Source organism: Xenopus laevis, chromosome 2S (assembly GCF_017654675.1).
Source record: "Xenopus laevis strain J_2021 chromosome 2S, Xenopus_laevis_v10.1, whole genome shotgun sequence".
In the NCBI taxonomy this organism is placed as follows: Eukaryota; Metazoa; Chordata; class Amphibia; order Anura; family Pipidae; genus Xenopus; species Xenopus laevis.
Genome location: NC_054374.1, coordinates 67,055,251 through 67,074,294, shown reverse-complemented (window position 1 = coordinate 67,074,294; position 19,044 = coordinate 67,055,251). Strand labels below are relative to the sequence as shown.

At 38.1% G+C, this 19,044-nt stretch overlaps 1 protein-coding gene and 2 long non-coding RNA genes across 3 annotated transcripts in view; 1 reads left to right on the top strand and 2 right to left on the bottom strand.

The window, feature by feature from the left end:
- LOC108709519 overlaps positions 1-2,087 on the top strand; it is a 43,847-nt gene extending 41,760 nt beyond the window's left edge. Inside the window, exon 22 of the mRNA XM_018249441.2 lies at positions 176-2,087. Within this exon, the coding sequence (XP_018104930.1) occupies positions 176-264 (89 nt within the window). The 3' untranslated portion in view covers positions 265-2,087. The remainder of the gene's footprint in view (positions 1-175) is intronic.
- Positions 2,088-4,134: 2,047 nt separating this feature from the next.
- On the bottom strand, positions 4,135-9,849 carry LOC121400563. The gene is made up of 2 exons (XR_005965819.1): positions 7,728-9,849; positions 4,135-4,522 (listed from the first exon to the last, which is right to left on the bottom strand). It is a non-coding gene; the product is annotated as an uncharacterized LOC121400563 (long non-coding RNA).
- A 4,539-nt stretch (positions 9,850-14,388) lies between these two features.
- On the bottom strand, positions 14,389-17,656 carry LOC108709518. The gene is made up of 3 exons (XR_005965820.1): positions 17,342-17,656; positions 14,909-14,977; positions 14,389-14,605 (listed from the first exon to the last, which is right to left on the bottom strand). It is a non-coding gene; the product is annotated as an uncharacterized LOC108709518 (long non-coding RNA).
- Positions 17,657-19,044: the final 1,388 nt, after the last annotated feature.

Here is a 19,044-nt window from a genome sequence, read left to right as displayed (position 1 = left end):
AATTACATTCTTTGTTATTTGTCTGTTTTACATACTTGACCGATAATGTCTTTTGTGATTGTACATCCAGCAGATGATATATTTAATATAGTATGCTACTACACATTAGTCTGTTCTGAGTTTGACTAGGGCCCATATTAATGCTTCACCATTCTTTTAACCTTTCATATCCCAGGAGGCCAATGTTATGACTCAGACCACGTGGTTTTATGGGAGAATACGGAAGACAGGCCAAGCCAGCAATGGGACCTGGAGGTGTTCTAACACTGGAGCCATCTTTATTGTGTACCCAAAGTCAATATGGAAATGTTAGCAAGGGTATATACAACGTGAAACCCACAGATTTACTTCAATAAATGGCTACTGGTCCTCATACACCTAAACATAGCACAAAAAGGCAGATTTTCCCCTGTACTCTTGTGTGTGCTGCTTTAGGAGGCAGGAAGCCAGAACTACTGTAGTATTAAATAATAAGTATATTTTTTTTCCAACTTAGTTACACTAACTTTAACCCCATCTCATTAATGAAAAGCAAAATCACTCTTTGTTTACCTATAGAGAAATTCTATACCCTCTGACGTGCTAATGAACTTTTGCAAACGAGGGGTTTGTTTCTGGGGAATACCATCACTTAATGGATCAGAGATGTCTTCTGGAAAACCAGGTATTGCAGGTACTGCAAGCAACGGAGTAGTCAATATAATCTTTCAGCTACAATCATTAAACCATCTGCCAGAAATTGCAGAGCCTGCATTATAACCGGCTGAACAGTTTTAAGCTTATGGCACAGTATGGCTTCTTGACCACCCCTGCTGTTTTCAGTTATTGGCAGTCAAGATACCGTCACCATTTCTGCTGCCCTGGCTGATGTTGACACATGGCTCTCCGAGTAAGAAACTGCTCAATTCAATATTTCAGAGTGACAAGACTACTACTCTGTATATGTCAGCCATCGGGGTAAATTCACTAAAGGGCGAATTTTCGCCAGCAACCGATTCGCTACACTTCGCCAGGCGCAAATGCCTTACCACTATGCTAATTCACTAAAATGTGAAGTTGTGTCTCAGCAGTCGAATGCAGACCAATTTTCGTTAGCCTTACTTCAGCAGTTCGAGCATTTCATAGCGAATTTTTGGCAGTCTTCATGTCTACCTAGTGAAATTTCGTTAGTACTCTTACGCTTAGGTGAATTTAAATAGGACCGGTACATAAAAAATGTTTGTGATGTTGGTGCAAATGCTTGAAGTGGCCACTTTTTATTACAAATGTCCAAGGAACCTGAATAAAGACAAAAGAGATCATATAATGCCCTAGACATGAGCCCACCCTAAAACAAATGTGGCAGGCCCCTCAAATGTTTGGAAAAAGAATCTTCACACATAAATCTTTAATAGTTCAGACTTTTGTCTGAACTATTAATGCATTTCCGGCATACAGGATATGATGTCACGGACATAAGATTGATGAAGATGTAGCTTTGTGTTATCAGTTTGCCTGGTCTGAGGTGGCGAAGTAAACTCTGGCGAAAGAGGTAATGTTCTGTAAAATTCTCATCTTAGTGAATTTGCAGAGTAACGACCAATCTCCAGAGCAGAGAGTCTTCTGGCGATAGGGTGCGAACGTAGGCTATCGATGGTCTTGTTAGCTAGCGAATTGTCCTCTACGTCTGTTAGTGAATTGGCAATGTCCCTGCAGGTGGGATTTATGGCGAATTGTTAGTAGCGTCGGCCTCTTCACCTTTTAGTGAAGCTGCCCCATAGTGTCGGAGTGGTGACAAGAGGACAAGGAATTTTTATACACTAGTGACACCCAGTGGAAAACAGCAGCGGGAAAAATGCCCCATGTGCCTCTTGAAAAGACATTACACTTCTTTATAACATATGTACGAAATGTGAAGAAGCTGTGCAATACAGGGGACAGCACCCTGTATATAGTGTTCTCTAGCACAGTAATGTTTTAAGCAATGATACACTTTTATTTATATTTAAATGTATATTTTTATACAGATTTTTCCTACCTTCTCCTTCACACGCTCTGGGTGGTTTTGTACATACTGTATGTGGGACATTAAAAATGACATTATTTAATTTGCTTTCTTGAATCTTATTGATAATGCGATGGATGAATTCTAGGGTTCACCTAGTGAGTTACAGTCAGTTATCAATAGCTGCAACTGACAAATGCCAGAATCAATGTTGCACATCAGAAGTGATGCCATTCCAATAGAAATGAAGAATAAAAGCGACCGCTGAAACGCATAATTGACCAAACAGGCACTAAATTGCATCTGTAAGTTGCAGGGGACACAGCTTTTGTGGGCGAATAAGATGGTGCATCCAGAAACATCACTTTGTATCTCTCCAGTGTGTGGTGTGTTGGGAAATAACAGAGGATGCAGATAAAGAGAATTTAAAGTAACAGTTCAGTGTAAAAATAAAAACTGGGTAAATAGATGGGATGTGCAAAGTAAAAGATGTTTTTAATATAGTTAGTTAGTCAAAACTGTCATCTATAAAGTCTGGAGTGAGCGGATGTCTAACATAACAGAACTTACTTCTTTTCAGCGTTCTGAGTTAGTCAGCGACTTTAAGGGGGGCCACATGGGACATATCTGTTCAGTGAGTTTGCAATTGATCCTCATCATTCAACTCAGATTCAAAAGCAACAGTCATGACCCACGTGGCCTCCCCTCAAGTTACGGATTGGTTACTGCCTGGTAACCAATCAGTGAAAACCAACAGAGCTGCAAAGCAGGAAGCAGTGTTCTGTTCTGTTGGACATCCAGTCACTCCAACCCCTATAAATGAGATTTTTGGCTAACTAACTATATTGAAAACAGTTTTTGTTTTGCACAGCCTATCTATTTACCCAGTTTTTTTCCTACATAGTATATTTTTTATTTTTGAAAGTTTTCTTAAAGTTTGTAGAGTCCCAGCTGACTCTGCGACCCAGTGTGCCTCACCAGAGAGATCAGCTTCACTTGTCAGGCTCCCCTGCAAACTTGGAAAGGCTGACGTAGAGAACAAGCTCTTTATAGATGGTGGTGGTTGCAGCAACTGCTACCAAAAAATGTGCATTCCACTTTTTTCATGGATTAAACAGAACATTTTGCATATGATTATTTTTTTGCAAACCTAGTTCTAACTGAACTATAAAGTGTCTTAAATGGTAAGGCAAGTGAGTGTTTGATGAAAAAAAGTGAGATACCACATCAGTAGCATTTAACTAAACACACCTGTGGTTACAGTACAGGAAGCATATGGAAGAGTATTACAAAGCCGCTCTTATTGAGGCCTCCCATAAACTCCCTAGCAATCTGCAGCATCTCTCTGTTACATCTCTTAAAAAAAAACCAATGGGTAACATTTCTATGGTGCCCTCATTTTTATACAGTTTTTTAAAATTGAGACCGGAAGTTTAACACTACAATTTACTGTGTAAATAAACTTTTCCTGCAGGCAGTTACCTGCCCCTGCTGAATTGCTCTATGATGGCAGGTTACAGAATGCCCTTGAAACCTACTAGTCGATTTTGATTAGGTGTGCACTGGACAAGAACCAAGCTTTAACAGAGGCCCAGAAGTTCAGGGCTGAGATTAACCATAATTCTGACTGCCTGGTTGAACCAAATTGAAACCTTTAAAATCATGTGACTTTTTAAGCACTGGACGTAGAATGTTAATAGGCAAATTAAGTATTTGATATTCAACCATATCTTTTGTGAATGACTATGGATTCAGTGTTTCCTTACTTTTTATAATAAACACGCAGAATGGAATCCAGAGTTCATAACTGTAACAGTTTTTGCAGAATTTAGCTCACGTTAAAACCCCCACTTGTTGTCTCTGTTATATTTGCTGATATAGGCCTGTAAAATAATTCACTTCAAGTAGTTATTGGATTTACCGTTTACAAATATACCTAAACATGTGTAAAATGCATTTACAATTCCCTTATTAACCTTCTATTCACATGTAGGCAATTATGTTTCAAATAGTGATTTTAGTTATTTTACTGTATTTCACTGTATTTGTGTCCAGATTTTCCTTGCTTTCCCTTCTTTAATTCACACATTAACCAAATTATACTCACATTACATCAATTTGCAAATAAATAAAAAAAGAAAATTCTCTGGTGAAAAAGAATAGATATTTATTTAGCCAGTGTATGGGTTGCAGAGGAAAAAGATATTGTAGCCATGGGTTGAATAGAGGAGTGCAAAATCAGGTTTGGCCCAGCCGTGAAGAAGCAAGCATTCACAAATACACTCGGAGGGTTCGTTTGAGGACTGCTTGGTCATCGGTGAAGAACAAGACTCTCTGACAAAGTGAAGGAACAACAGTTGGGTCTCCAATAAAGGATGCTTCTCATTAACGAAGGTATTAGTTTCCCAACATATAAAAAAAGAGGGATAGAACTGTGCAGATGAATAGTGGTACCGGAGAAGTGAAGGACCCAAGGCCCATGCTATTTGGTTCTGAAGATTGTTCCACCTCTGCTGAATTGTTGATTGACGTGGCCGCCTAGAGGAGAAAATATAAATTGGGTCAATAAACAGGGTGAAATTGTAGGATTGATTCTGAGGCAGTAGTCTGGGACTATGAAACATGTAAAGTGTGCAATCTCTTTTGAGCTTTTTCTTCTTTATGAGAAGTGCTATGTTTTTAAATTGAAACAATAAAGATGCTGGATTTTTCTAACCTTAAATTCCACGGTGCACCATTGCAAAAAACAGATGCAATTTTAAGGTATATTGTATATACAGTATGCTATAGGAGAAATACACACAATGAATATACTGTATGTATATGTATATATATATATATATTATATATATATATATATATATATATACACACACACACACACACACACTATTTATTGCATTATTGCCATTTTTATGGAAGACGGTACTTTATTTGCTTGAGTAGCCACTGAATGGTACTGCCTAAAGTTAGTTTGTTATCCACAAAAATCCCTAAATATGTCTTAATTAAGGAAACCCACAATACACATTTATGTTATTTCTACTAAAGTACATTTATCAACATTGAACCTCAGTTGCAAATTTGCAGCCCAGTTCTCCAATCTCTCTGCAAAGTGGCTGCATCCTGCATGAAACTTTTTTTTGCAGTTTTGCATAGTTTAGTATCGTCTGCAAAAACCAGAAACAGTACTTTCAATTCCCGCCTCCAGGTCATTAATAAACCAGTTACAAAGCAAAGGACCAAGTACAGAGCCCTGCAGTACTCCACTAACAACACTGGTCCAATTAGAAAATGTTCCATTTATCACTACTCTTTGTAATTTATCCTTCAGATAAGGTGTAACCATTTCAATTCAGAGCCCAGTCACATGATTCATCCCACCAGGTCTCAGTGATACCAATTATACCATCATTAGTGCATGCAATTAACTCTAGCTCTCCCATTTTACTTGACAAACTCTGTGCATTTGCCAGCATACAGAGAAGGTTACTACTTTCCCTTTTGAAATTTACATTGCTTAATGGAGAATTAGATCTCAAGTTAGTATTAGGCTGTTTCCCTTGGAGGGACCTCCTTAGCTGGTAAACTGTATGCCCCTCACTCCTCCCCCATGACCCAATTTACTAAATAATCTCACTGCCCAGTCTATCCTAGCTTCCCCATAATTCTTTAGGTCACCCCCTTGGCCTAGTTTAAATACTCCTCCAACCTCTTAGCCTCATTCTTTCCCCTAGCACAGTGGACCCCCTTCCATTGAGGTTCAATCTGTCATGACTACATAGGTTGTACCCCAAAGAAAAATCAGCCCAGTGCTCTAAGAACCCAAACCCTTCCTTCCTGCACGAAGACTTGAGCCAAGCAATTAGCTCTTTCTAAACTTGCACCTAGCACAGCAAAATTTCAGAAAATTTAGTTTTATAGCCTAGATCCCTGAACACACTCATTGAGGTCCTCCATCTACCATTAATATTGTTGTTAGTACCAATATGTACTAAAACAGCTGGGTCATGCCCAGCCCCACCCAATAATTTGTTTACCCATCCAACCTCATGACAGACCCTGACACCAGGAAGACAGCTAACTGTTTGGTTGTAGCAATCCGGATGACAGATTACCCTATCCACTTTCCTAATAATTGAATTCCCTACAACCACAATATGTTGAGATCAGGTTCTGCTCTCTACCCCACCACTACTAGTGAAACTGGTCTCCCAGCTGTTAGAGAGATGAGCCCCATCTAGTACTGCCAATCCAGAGTTCATGCTCCCATGTTCTGCACGCCTTCTGGTGATTCTGTCAGGATGCATAAACCCTGGAGCAGCCTCACATTTCCTTTGGCCCATACTGCCCATTTTCTTACTCTCACCAGCTGACTGCATCCTCATCCTGCCCTATCTGAACCCACTAATTCTGCTCACTCAAGACTCCACTCAAGATTGTCAATCGACTGCAGTGTTGCAATTTGTTGCTCTAGGTCCTCTAAAGTGGCAAATTGCTCACAACTGCCACAGAAGTAAGCTCCAAATCTGCATACATATGGCAGACTGTGGACTGGGTCAGACCTTCAATCTTGCTAGCACTCATAATCCCAGTTATAGTTCAAAAGGCAAAAGACGGCTGGAGTCTAAGAGCCGAAACGTTGAATAAACCCATTTTTTTCTTCACAAAAGACCTATGAGTGCGGATTTCTTTTCTCTCTCTCACTCTCTTTATATATATATATATATATATATATATATATATATATATATATATATATATATATATATATATATAGATATATATATATATAGATATATATAGATATATATATATATAGATATATATATATATATATAGATATATACACAAATGTCTGTTGTACCTGCGGATATTAATAACATGAGCAGTATCAGTGCTTCCTGCTCTGCACTGTTTAATAAAACTTCATTTCACAACTGTTTCAGTTTCATTATACATTAACATTAATGGGAATTATCCGCCTATGTACAAACACATGTAACTTATACACTTTTGATATATTAAAAAGTAGCTTTTTGCCAACTTAAAACAGGTGATAAATATGTGAGTAAACTCACATTATTTGAGTTATTTTTCTTGTTTTAGCTTGATAAGTCAGGTGATAATTACATTTTAGGTGAAAGTATCTCAAAAATCGTTATCTGGCTGGAAGTATTACCCATGATAATAACTTATGACTATTTATGAATTGAGAGATCAGATATCACCTCTCATTTCAGTTGATAATGCATGTATTATTTCATATAGACTTTCGGGAGGTAAGGGTCGAATTTCGAATTCATGTGAGTTTTTTTAAACTCACATGAATTAGATTTTACTCTAAATTCTAATATTCGATTATTTATTGATAAAGTCGAATATGTAAAACTCGGACGAAATTTACCGACTCGACCAATTTTGATTCGTTTTTTCTTTGAAAAAAACTTGAATTGCACCTCTCCTGTTGACTTGTACAGTAATTCAAAAGTTTTTTGGTGGTGAATAGTCGAATTTGAATTCTTAAAGTATGATAAATCTCAGAATTCAAATTTTTTAAAAATACTCAAATCAATTTTGTATAATTCCATAAAATTTGACAGTTTTGACCATTAATAAATTTGCCCCTAAGTGTATAGACCCCCTTAGACAGATTCTCTTCCCAAAATCCCTACTGTCTTACAAAGAACTGTATGCTGTATATATTAGAAAAACACTTAAGTCTCAAAATGTAAACACTCACCATTTTTGAAGAATCTAAGTCTATGGCCCCGGCAAAGAGAATGATGGCACTGCAGATTAAATAACGATTCATGATGTTCTGTCTTTAGCAATACAGAGTTGGAGCAACAGAAAAGTTTGTGCTCTACCTGTGAGAGGTTTTCAGGTCACACACGGGTGAATCTTCAAACTTCCACTTCTTGCAGCTGCATAAACTCAGCCCCAACAGTCCTCCCCTAAAATAAACCTATTGTGTGTGTGCCTCAAACAAAACCACATTATGCAGAGACAGTATTTTGATCCTGCTGATTTGGATCTGTCACAATGAAAGACTTTTTTGAACATCAATTAACAGAGCTCCTCAAGCTAAAGTATAATCCAGTGTTAAAATTTGTTTTTCAAAAGATAGATTTTATTTATATTTAATTTTTAATATTTAGCATGAGGCAAGCTATTTTCTTACTTTCCCAAGTCCACTCAACCAGTGTCAGACTAGGGTGCCGGGGACCCACCAGAAAATTTTGGACAAAGGGCCCATTCTCTAAAAAATTTTCCTCCTATTTTCTATTTTTTGGCCTCCTAGTATCACTGTACTGGTGAGTCAGTCTGACACTGCCCTCAACCCTGTACTCAGAAATGCGTCAATCTGCTGCACTGCAAGTTGGATTGATGTCAACTTCCATGCCCCCCCCACATCATATCAACAGAACAATTGGCAGGTAACAAGATAACTAATCCCTAATACCTCTCTTGAAGCTGCCTGAACTGATAGTACATATTTCTATGTAGCTACAACTGCTTTTCTTGAATTAATAACACATACTGTTCAAGAAATCATACTGCATTGTAGCTAGTTGCAAGCCTTTTTAGCAGGATGCGGATTAAACCTAATCCAAGAACCTGGCCAAAGCAAATATGTCTGAATGAATCTGAATCCAAAGTCTACAGGTCAGAATCAAAAGAAAACTAACTGAACAGTTATATCCCATGTAGCCCCTTTCATGTCGCTGACTAACAAGTTAGAGAGCTGCGAAAAAAAAATAATTGCTTATTTACCATTAGTTCAGAAGAAACGATTGGTGCCAAGGTCCCCAAAAAGTTAAAAAACAACACTGATGCTAGGGACCCTGACAACTTAAAAAAACATTAATGCCAGGGCAGCCTACAAGTTAAATAAAAACATTGGTGGCCAGGTCCCCCTACAAACGAAATAATTGGCACCAGGGTCTCCAAGTTAAAAAAACATAGGTGGCCAGGGCCCTCTGCAAGTTCCTCCTTGGTGACAGCTTCTTCATTCTTTTCAGTCACGGCCTCTTCTTTCTTTTCAGTCACGGCCTCTTCTTTCTTTTCCGTCGCCGGCTTCTTTGTTCTTTTTCGAAGCTGGCTACTTCATTATTTTCCGAAGTGGGCTTCTTCATTCTTTTCCAAAGCGGGCTTCTTCATTACTTTCCGTTATGGCTTCTTCGTTCCTTTCCATTGGAGCTTCTTTTTTATCGCAGCTTCTTCGTTCTGTTCCGACATGGCTTCTATGTTCTTTTCCGACACGGCTTCTTCGTTCTTTTCCGACACGGCTTCTTCGTTCTTTTCCGACACGGCTTCTTCGTTCTTTTCCGACACGGCTTCTTCGTTCTTTTCCGACACGGCTTCTTCGTTCTTTTCCGACACAGCTTATTCATTCTTTTCCGACATGGCTTCTTCGTTCTTTTCCGACACGGCTTCTTCGTTCTTTTCCTTTGCGGGTTCTTCTCCGGAGCAGCATCTTCAGCAGCACCGACAAGGCCCCCCTGAGAGCACGAGATCTGTCGGGTCTGGGACGATAGTCACTCGTGTGTCCCCCTGATGGCAGACTTGGACCCAATAAATAGTGACTGTATATGGCAACTTACAGCAGTCCCTAGGTCATTTGCCAGAACCAACAGATTTGCAGTCCAGGCCTGAAATGCAGCAGCATATTCCAATTGCTCAGACTCATAGAAAAGTTATACTTGCAAAGACTTGAATCAGAGCTCATCACATAAACTCACATCTGGCTGTTACATAGTTACATAGTTAAATTGGGTTGAAAAAAGACAAAGTCCATCAAGTTCAAACCCTCCAGATGAAAACCCAGCATCCATACACACCCCCCTCCATACTTTCACATAAATTCTATATACCCATTGTCATGATACAGGCCTGTAATAGTTAATAAAACAGGCCAAGGTATCATGAGAAATATTTCTGCCAACATCTAAATCAGACACATAACAGGCCTCTTTTCACTATGGTCAGAGCTGTAATGCCCTCCTCCATGCCCTGGCTGATAAGAGCCATTCCATGGGAGGGGGAAGCCCAAGGAGTGAGAACTTAAAGTTCCCAGCAAGACCCTCAAAGGTGAAGTGAAGGTCACATATAATGTATCCTTAAATATATTTATCCCTACATAACCCATACCTGTTGTACCAACAGTATAAAAAACTAGTGATGGGTTCAAGGCAATTTCAGCTTTCAAACAAGTCCAAACATGACTAGGTTTGGTACTCTGTATATTAGATGTGAATATCTGGGCATGGGCAGGTCACACAGTATTGATGTGTAGTATCTATGAAATCCATGAGAGAATTAATAACCAATGAATATAATATCATCTCTCTCCCATGTTCCAATGGAGAGTTATGGTCATTATATTCTTGGTCCAGTTCCTACTCACAGGAGGTCATAAAAACTCAATCTGTGTCCTGCTAGGCTACGCCCCCTTACATTCCTGAGGGGGGGGGGAGTGTGCAGTTACCTGATGCCCTGAAATCACTAATAAATAGTCAGCTCTTCTGACTAAACTTGGGATTTACTTTGGAGGACCAATTGCGATTGGAAGTTATCCCGTTTGTTTCCCCTTGCCTCCAGGACCAGGAATTCTATACTGTTGGAGTTAAGTATAGGTTTTCCATGTTTTCCCTTTTATTTTATAAATTTTATTTTACAACTGTTTGTAATTGTATTATTGAATGTATGTCTCTTTTTGCAACATCTTTTTGTATATTGCACTGTTATACCTTTTATAATATTAAAGAGAATTTAATAAGATTGTCTTTGGTGCTCTAAACGAACCTAGCCTGAAAGAGTGTAACTGTGAGCCTTAACCCTCTGCCTGCTGAAGTACTTGTTGAATCAGTAGGAACTAACTGACTATAGTGAGAGAGTGTTTAATGCATTGGTGTATTGTGAATTATTACCCAATAGAGAAAATGGGGAAATAGTCACATTAGGTTTCTATCACCTGTGAATGATAGATGGTGGCAGCGAATGAGTTTTGTGGGTGTTGGTTGGTGTTTGGGGTGCTTTTATTACTCTAACCTGTGTGCAAGGTGGGTGAGAGACTGAGTGAGTGACCCCTGATAGCCACACCTAAAGTCACATGCGGTTGGAAGTACAGTATCTGTGACACCCATACCTATACTAACTATAGAGTTTAGTATCACAATAGCCTTTGATATTATGTCTGTCCAAAAAGTCATCCAAGCCATTCTTAAAGGCATTAACTGAATCAGCCATCACAACATCACCCGGCAGTGCATTCCACAACCTCACTGTCCTGACAGTGAAGAACCCCCTACGTTGCTTCAAATGAAAGTTCTTTTCCTCTAGTCTAAAGTGGTGGCCTCTGGTACGGTGATCCACTTTATGGGTAAAAAGGTCCCCTGCTATTTGTCTATAATGTCCTCTAATGTACTTGTAAAGTGTAATCATGTCCCCTCGCAAGTGCCTTTTTTCCAGAGAGAACAACCCCAACCCTCATAATTTAAGTCTTCCATCCCTCTAACCAATTTAGTTGCACTTAGTCTCTGCACTCTCTCCAGCTCATTTATATCCCTCTTAAGGACTGGAGTCCAAAACTGAACTGCAGACTCCAGATGAGGCCTTACCAGGGACCTATAAAGAGGCATAATTATGTTTTCATCCCTTGAGTTAATGCCCTTTTTTATGCAAGACAGAACTTTATTTGCTTTAGTAGCCACAGAATGACACCGCCCAGAATTAGACAACTTGTTATCTACAAAAACCCCTAGATCCTTCTCATTTAAGGAAACTCCCAACACACTGCCATTTAGTGTGTAAATTGCATTTATATCATTTTGCCAAAGTGCATAACCTTGCATTTATCAACATTGAACCTCATTTTCCAGTTTGCTGCCCAGTTTCCCAACTTAGACAAATCACTCTGCAAAGTGGCAGCACCCTGCATGGAACCTATAGTTCTGCACAATTAAGTATCATCTGCAAAATAGAAACAGTACTTTCAATGCCCACCTCCAGGTCATTAATAAACAAGTTGAAAAGCAAGTGACCTAGTACATAGCCCTGTGGTACTCCACTAACAACACTGGTCCAATTAGAAAATGTTCCATTTACCACCACCCTTTGTAGTCTATCTTTTAGCCAGTTCACTATCCAGGTACAAATACTATGTTCCAGGCCAACATTCCTTTCTGTTGTAGAAATAAGCACATTTTAAAATCCCATAATTCAGTAGAGCACAGATTAACAATTTCAGATCACTGAAGTATTCATATTTATTAAATGTCAGCAGGGAGGACTACACCAAAGAGGCAGAAGCAAGTCACCTCAGGTGGCAAAGGGGCCAGGATCATCCCTGGATGACAGTTTAGAAAACATACGCCATATTTCCAACTATTACAAATGGGTACATACTTTTAATAGGGATCTATGCTGAAAACATGAATTACTATTAACTTACTCAAAGTCCTTTTCAAAGCATTTCTGAGAAGTATGCAGTTTAGTTTGCTGATACCAAGCTTTTGGCTCAACAGCTCTCTTTAAGATTGAGCAACACTAGGGTTAATTCACTATGCAGTCTGGGTAAGGTTTCTAACATTTCAGCTGCAGAAACAAAGTTTCGTATGATATTCGAACTTGCTTGAAAATTTTTGTACCATGGCAGTCGATTGGACAGGTAAGAACATTTCTGTTAGATTTTTTTTGCGTGTATTGCCTATCTGACAATATCCATTGGTGACTGTCACTACTATTTCTGGGACATAACTTTTGAATGATTAAAAGTTAATGGCCAGAACATCGTCTGATTTGCTTTTTTAACTACTTTAAGCCTACAATTTCAATGGTTAATTTTAGATTGTGGCATTGAAACTAAGGATTGATAGCTGAATGTACAACTTACACAGAATAAAACCTAGGTCTTTGGCGAACTTTTAGAAACCACTTAAAATAGAAAATGAATATACTTTGCAAAAGTGCTAAAGAGGGATCACTAATTACACCAATATTTTTTTTTCAGTTCCAAATTCCATATTAAAACATTAGGGAAAAGTGATATCACATCAGATATTAACAATTTAATTTGGTTATCTATACCTTTCCCTCTTCAGAAACTGCCAGTTTGATTATGACATGTGATCCTTCACATATACTTTGTAGCAAATACGATATATGACTAATTTCTTTTGCGTTATTATCTTAAGTTATTATCTTTATCTTAAATTTCTGTATGTTTAGCAAGTGTACAGATTGCAAATGTATCCATCATGATCAAAGCTGGATTCAACTGACTGTGCAATCAATATGAATATTATGTATATGCATTGTACAACAATAATTATGTATAATTTTTCTTCTGGTCTTTGGTCCAGTTTATATTGCAACTATTTCCGTTTTGTGCATAGTGCTTTAATTAAGCATAACATGGCTGTATGTATAGTATTTTAGTCTATTTTTTTTCATAGGGTCATGTATACCTAAGTTTTGCTTAAATTTTCTTAAGTATTTGTTTTGATACTTTTGAAAAGTAAGGACCACTCCCTTCTGCCTTTGAATCTGTACGGGGAATATTCTGAGAACTGAAATTTCTGGTTAACGATCCTGCTTACCGCACAAATGAGGATGTGGTGCAAACTGAGAGATAAACATGAGCAGAGAAAAGTTTCCATTCTTTATGTAAACATACTTATTATTAAGAATATGTAGCAAGCTAACTCACTCCATCATGTAACAAAGACATTTTGAATACAATAAAACCTTGTTTTTTTATGCTTGACACTAATGCTTCCTTTAATTTCTTCTTGGCTATGTGCTCGAAGAATTTCTTTTGAGTACACAATTTAAACTTGCGTGTGTGCTGAGGTCAGAATAAAAACAAAATATTACTGTGTATAGCATCTTAAGCAGCCCTTCTGGCATATGCCAGAATCCACAGATTGCCAGTCCAGGCGGTTCCAGGGGATTTCCCGGCGGTTCCGGGCGTACATAGAGGGGCCCAGCTGCACGTCCCGCGCCAGGGCCTGCCCCCCTCTAGTTACGTTACTGTGTCTAATGACTTAACTGCCAGCCTCCCTTAACAATAAACCTAATAAGGTGGTTTTGCTCTGCTTCATTGTACCAATGAGTTGGTATTTTACTTGATTGAAAGCAGCAGGGATATGTAAATACTCACACTACTGCTGTTGCCTAACTATAACCCACTGTGTCACCTGCAAAGCTTTCTTTCAGTACTGCATCACTCTAATCAATGTCCCCTTTTTAAAATGACAGCAACTTCCAGATACCATAAGTTAAAACATAAACTATATACTGTATATGTGTGCCTTGCTAGCTTATCGGATGCTTCGGGGGGGGGTATGGAGGTACTTTTCTGCAAAAGCCTAATGTAACTTACCAAGAAGCTTGTGTAAGTTACGTACAGTATCAATCAATAACAATGCAGAGAAGCTTAAAGTGGAAAATTGTGCACTGTTTCTGCAATAATCAAGTTTATATTCACTATTCAAAATACAAATAACTTGTTGCCACAAACCGTATGTATCAGTAATAGCTCAATCCGACAGTGATCTGGTTTTGCCACGTCCAGAAAGGAGGTATCATGTAGAAAATGAAGATTTCACTGGAGAGCTGATTTAGTGAAACAGTGAAGACGTTTATTCAAGATGCATTTAGCACTACATGTTTCGGACCTCTAGGGTCCTTCTTCTGGTACAGTTACAACACACTGAATGAGGCCTTTTAAAGCCCACAATCCCATCCCACAACCATCATGTGATCAAACAATTGTATACTAGCTCCACCTTCAGGCCAAGTCTATAAATTACAGTATCATTTAGAACATGGATACTACCAATTAGGTCTATTCTAAAACTGACCTTCAGTACACATATAGTTTAAACAGTGTAACAGTGTAAATAAAGTATCTCCTACCATCTAGTTGTTTGTAGTCCAAAGTTTATCAGTTCATTTGTATCGATTTAACCAGATGGTAGTACCAGTCTGCAACAAATGTAACAATTAGTGGATATAGTTTTAAGATGCAACAAAGAAACTTATAAAAAACACTTTAAGCTCCAGGCTTCATTCATTCATTCCTTTTGGCTCTATTGTGTTTAGTAGCTCAATCCCTTTGGCTTCCTGTTGCAAAAGCATAGTTTTCCTGTCACCCCCTCTGCTGGGCATATTAACCTTCTGTAGCACCATCCATTTCAAGCTTGTAGGACTGTGTCTTTCATTAAAGAAATGTCTGGCAACCGGTGTGTGTGTTTTATTATTTTTAGGGTCAAAAGAGGTTATTGATCTCTTGTGTTCCCCTATCCTTACTTTGACTGCCCGTGTCGTTTGTCCCACATATAGTTTTCCACATGGGCATTTCAGGGCATAAATAACGTAGTCAGAATTGCATGTGTGGTATTGTTTGATTGGGACTTTATTTCCTTGGTATGGATGTGTAATATAGTCCCCCTTTATTATAGAATTGCATTTCCCGCAATTTAAACATGGGAAGGTCCCATTTTTTGGTTTGCTCAGGAACCTAGTTTTATTGTTATGGTCAGGTATATTTAATTCAGCCCTTACTAGAGAGTTGGCAATATTTTTACCTCTCTTGTATGAGAATATGGGACGGTCTTTGAACAGTTTCCCAAAAGTATGGTCCTGTCCTAACCAGGACCAATGTTTTTTAATGATGTATTCAATTTTTCTACTTAAAGGACTATATTCTGTAACAAATGGGATACTGTTTTTAGTGCTTCTCTCTTTTGTGTTCCTTAGGAGGCTGTCACGTGACTGTAAAAGGACCTCATCCCTTGTTTGTATTAGAATGTTCCTGTCATAGCCCCGATCTACAAATTTTTTAATCAGGGTATTGGATGCTTCCAGATATTTAGTATCGTCTGAGGAAATTCTTCTTACACGTAAAAATTGTCCCTTGGGTATACCTCTCACTGTATTTGGGGTGTGAAAGCTGTCATGTAGTAACATGTTATTTCTTTCAAGTAGTTTACTGTATAGTTCAGTGGTTAATTCACCCTTCTCAATATTAATCTTAACATCTAGATAATGTATGCTCTTTGGACTGTAATCTGCTGTGAATTTAATGGTTTGGTGCTGTGTGTTTATAAAGGACAGGAAGGATTCTAATTCCTCTATTGTTGAGTCCCAAATTAAGAAGATGTCGTCCACAAATAGAAAATAGCAGGTGATTTTGTTACTGTATAGGGGATTCTGGAGGATGAATTTTTGTTCAATAGCGTTCATGAAGATGTTAGCATAACTAGGAGCTAAATTACTTTCCATAGCTGTCCCTTGTAACTGTATGTAGTGGTTCTTATTGAACCTAAAGTAGTTTTTCTTCAAGACCAGAGCTAGTAGGTCTGTAGAATTGGCGTCTCACTGATGTGAGGTAGAGTGAGGTATGTTTTCTGAGAGTAACATTTCTTCTATATATATCATTCCTTCCTCATGGGGAATTGAAGTGTAAAGGGACTGGACATCAATACTACATAAGATGCTATCAGGCTTCACTTTACCCAAATTTGACAATCTTATTAGGAAGTCAGTGGTGTCTTTTAGACATTGTGGTATTTTTTGTACCACCTCCTGTAAAAATGTATCAACATATTGTGATAGTGGTTGTAGCACCGAGCCCATTCCTGAAACAATGAGTCGTCCAGGTGGCTCCACCAATTTTTTATGTACCTTAGGTAACAGGTATAGAAGAGGAGTTCTGGGGTGTGGTGTACTTAAGATTTTTTTTAGTATTTTCTGTAATAATCTCACAATCAAAGGCATACGATATTGTATCATCCACAGTTTTTTTGATCTCCCATGTGGGGTCGTGATCAATACATTCATAGTGGCCTGGGGTCGTAAGCTGTCTCATTGCTTCTTTAATGTAATCTTCCTTATTGAGGATTACAATATTGCCCCCTTTGTCAGCCTTTTTGATAACAATATTGTCGTTTTTCTGTAGAGACTTTAATGCCTCTTTTTCTTTTTTAGTAATATTGTAAACAGGTTTTGAGTTTGAAAAGCTGTGTACACCCCATAACTCTGAAACCTCATGTAAAATCACATTCTGAAAAGTTTCTAACGATTGGCAAAGTAATATCAGGCGTAAAATCACTTTTAGCCTTCAATAAGTCACTTTTATGTAAATCACGTTCAGCAGGTTCACATTTTTTATCAAGGAAATGCATTTTTTTAATTTCAGTCTTCGGATAAATTTATGAAAGTCTACTTTCCATTGAAAATTGTCAGTGGAGTGTGTGGGGATAAAGCCAAAATCTTTGTTTAGGACCCCTATCTCTGCTGTGGTCAGTACATGACTGGATAAGTTAATGATTAAGTCAGTGGACTTACACATATCGTTGGACCTTTCTCCTTCAATTACGGTCTGTAGAATTGGCGTCTCACTGATGTGCGTTGCGATCGCCTCTGTACTGTGTTGTAATCCTCGTAGCTGTCCCTTCGTTCTCCTACGTCTCTTTCTGTGCCAAAAATCCGCTGTTTGCCTCTCTGACCTCTCTTCCGGCCAGCATCTAAAAAACGCCTCGAATGCATCTTGAATAAACGTCTTCACTGTTTCACTAAATCAGCTCTCCAGTGAAATCTTCATTTTCTATATTCACTATTCCTCTCTCAGCATCTGTTTCTCTTCATTCTGTCTTCATGCTGCAGTTGGGTGTCAGATGAATGATCCAATATATCTTATAGGGAGGGCTTCCTTTCCTAGCAGATGTAATCGAGCTCACTCAAATAACTAATGCCAGTACAAACAAAATCTAACAAAATAACTGCTTTTGCACAAATTCTGCATGTAGAGAGACAGAATTTCTGGTGATTTTAATAGAGTGAACCCTATAGGATCCTTCATCTGACATCCAACTCCTGAATGTAGACAGAATGAAAAGAAACAGATGCTGAGAGAGGAATAGTGAAGATAAACTTGATTATTTAAAAAATGGTACATAATTTTTAATTGATTGTATTTACAAAGTTTCTTATTTCAGTATGCTGAAGCAAATATTACATTAATTTTCGCAATAGTTCACCTTTAAAAGGGTCAGCAGGGGCAAACTGACCACCAATGAATTATAGGTAAATTCAACTGTCCCCATATGAACTGACTGACTTATTAGCACATTAATTAGTTTAGTAACTATTTATATAAGCTGCTTATTATAGTGTAAACATCAGCTGTTTATATTGGGATCTATTTATCGAATTATATGAATGTCTCTTACATGAACTTTTCAGCAGGAGAAGGATTATTGAGCCCACAGCAAGATCATTAGACCCCCTAAGCTTATGCAATGTATGTAACTTATGCGGTTGTTCACCTTTAAATTAACTTTTAGTCTGAAGTAGTAAGTTATATTCTGAGACAATTTGCAATTGGGTTTCATTTTTTATTATTTGTGGTTTTGGAGTAATTTAGATTTTTATGCAGCCACTCTCTAGTTTGAGATTTCAGAAATCCGGTTGGTAGGGTCCAAATTACTCTAGTAACCATGCCCTCATTTGAATAAGAGACTGGAATATGAATAGGGGAGGAAAGAGGAGTAATAAAAAGTAGAAATAAAATGCTAGCCAGGAAATTAAACCAAGCAACTAACCATAAACCTCCACCCACCATAATATGCACTAAAACTGGAGTCAGCTAGCAATCCCCAAAAAATCTTACAAGAATTCTCTATGTACTATTCCAGTATTTATGCAAAACCAGATCCCTTTCCATCTACGTTAGCTAATAAAATAATATCCTCTCTACAGCTTCCTAAACTAACAACATTACAAACAGAAAACATAGATGCACCCACCAAAAGAAAAAGTATCTAAGGCAATCAATAATGTAAAACCACTACATCCCCAGGACCCGACAGCTTTACATGCTTATACTACAACAAATTGGCGACCATATTATAAACCCACATTTAACTAAAATGTTCAATTTGATCAGATCAAAAGAGAAGTAACGAGGAATCATTGAAAGCCCAATTGACATTGATACCAAAACCACAAAAAGACCACCGTGAGTGTTCAAACTACTGGCTAATATCTGT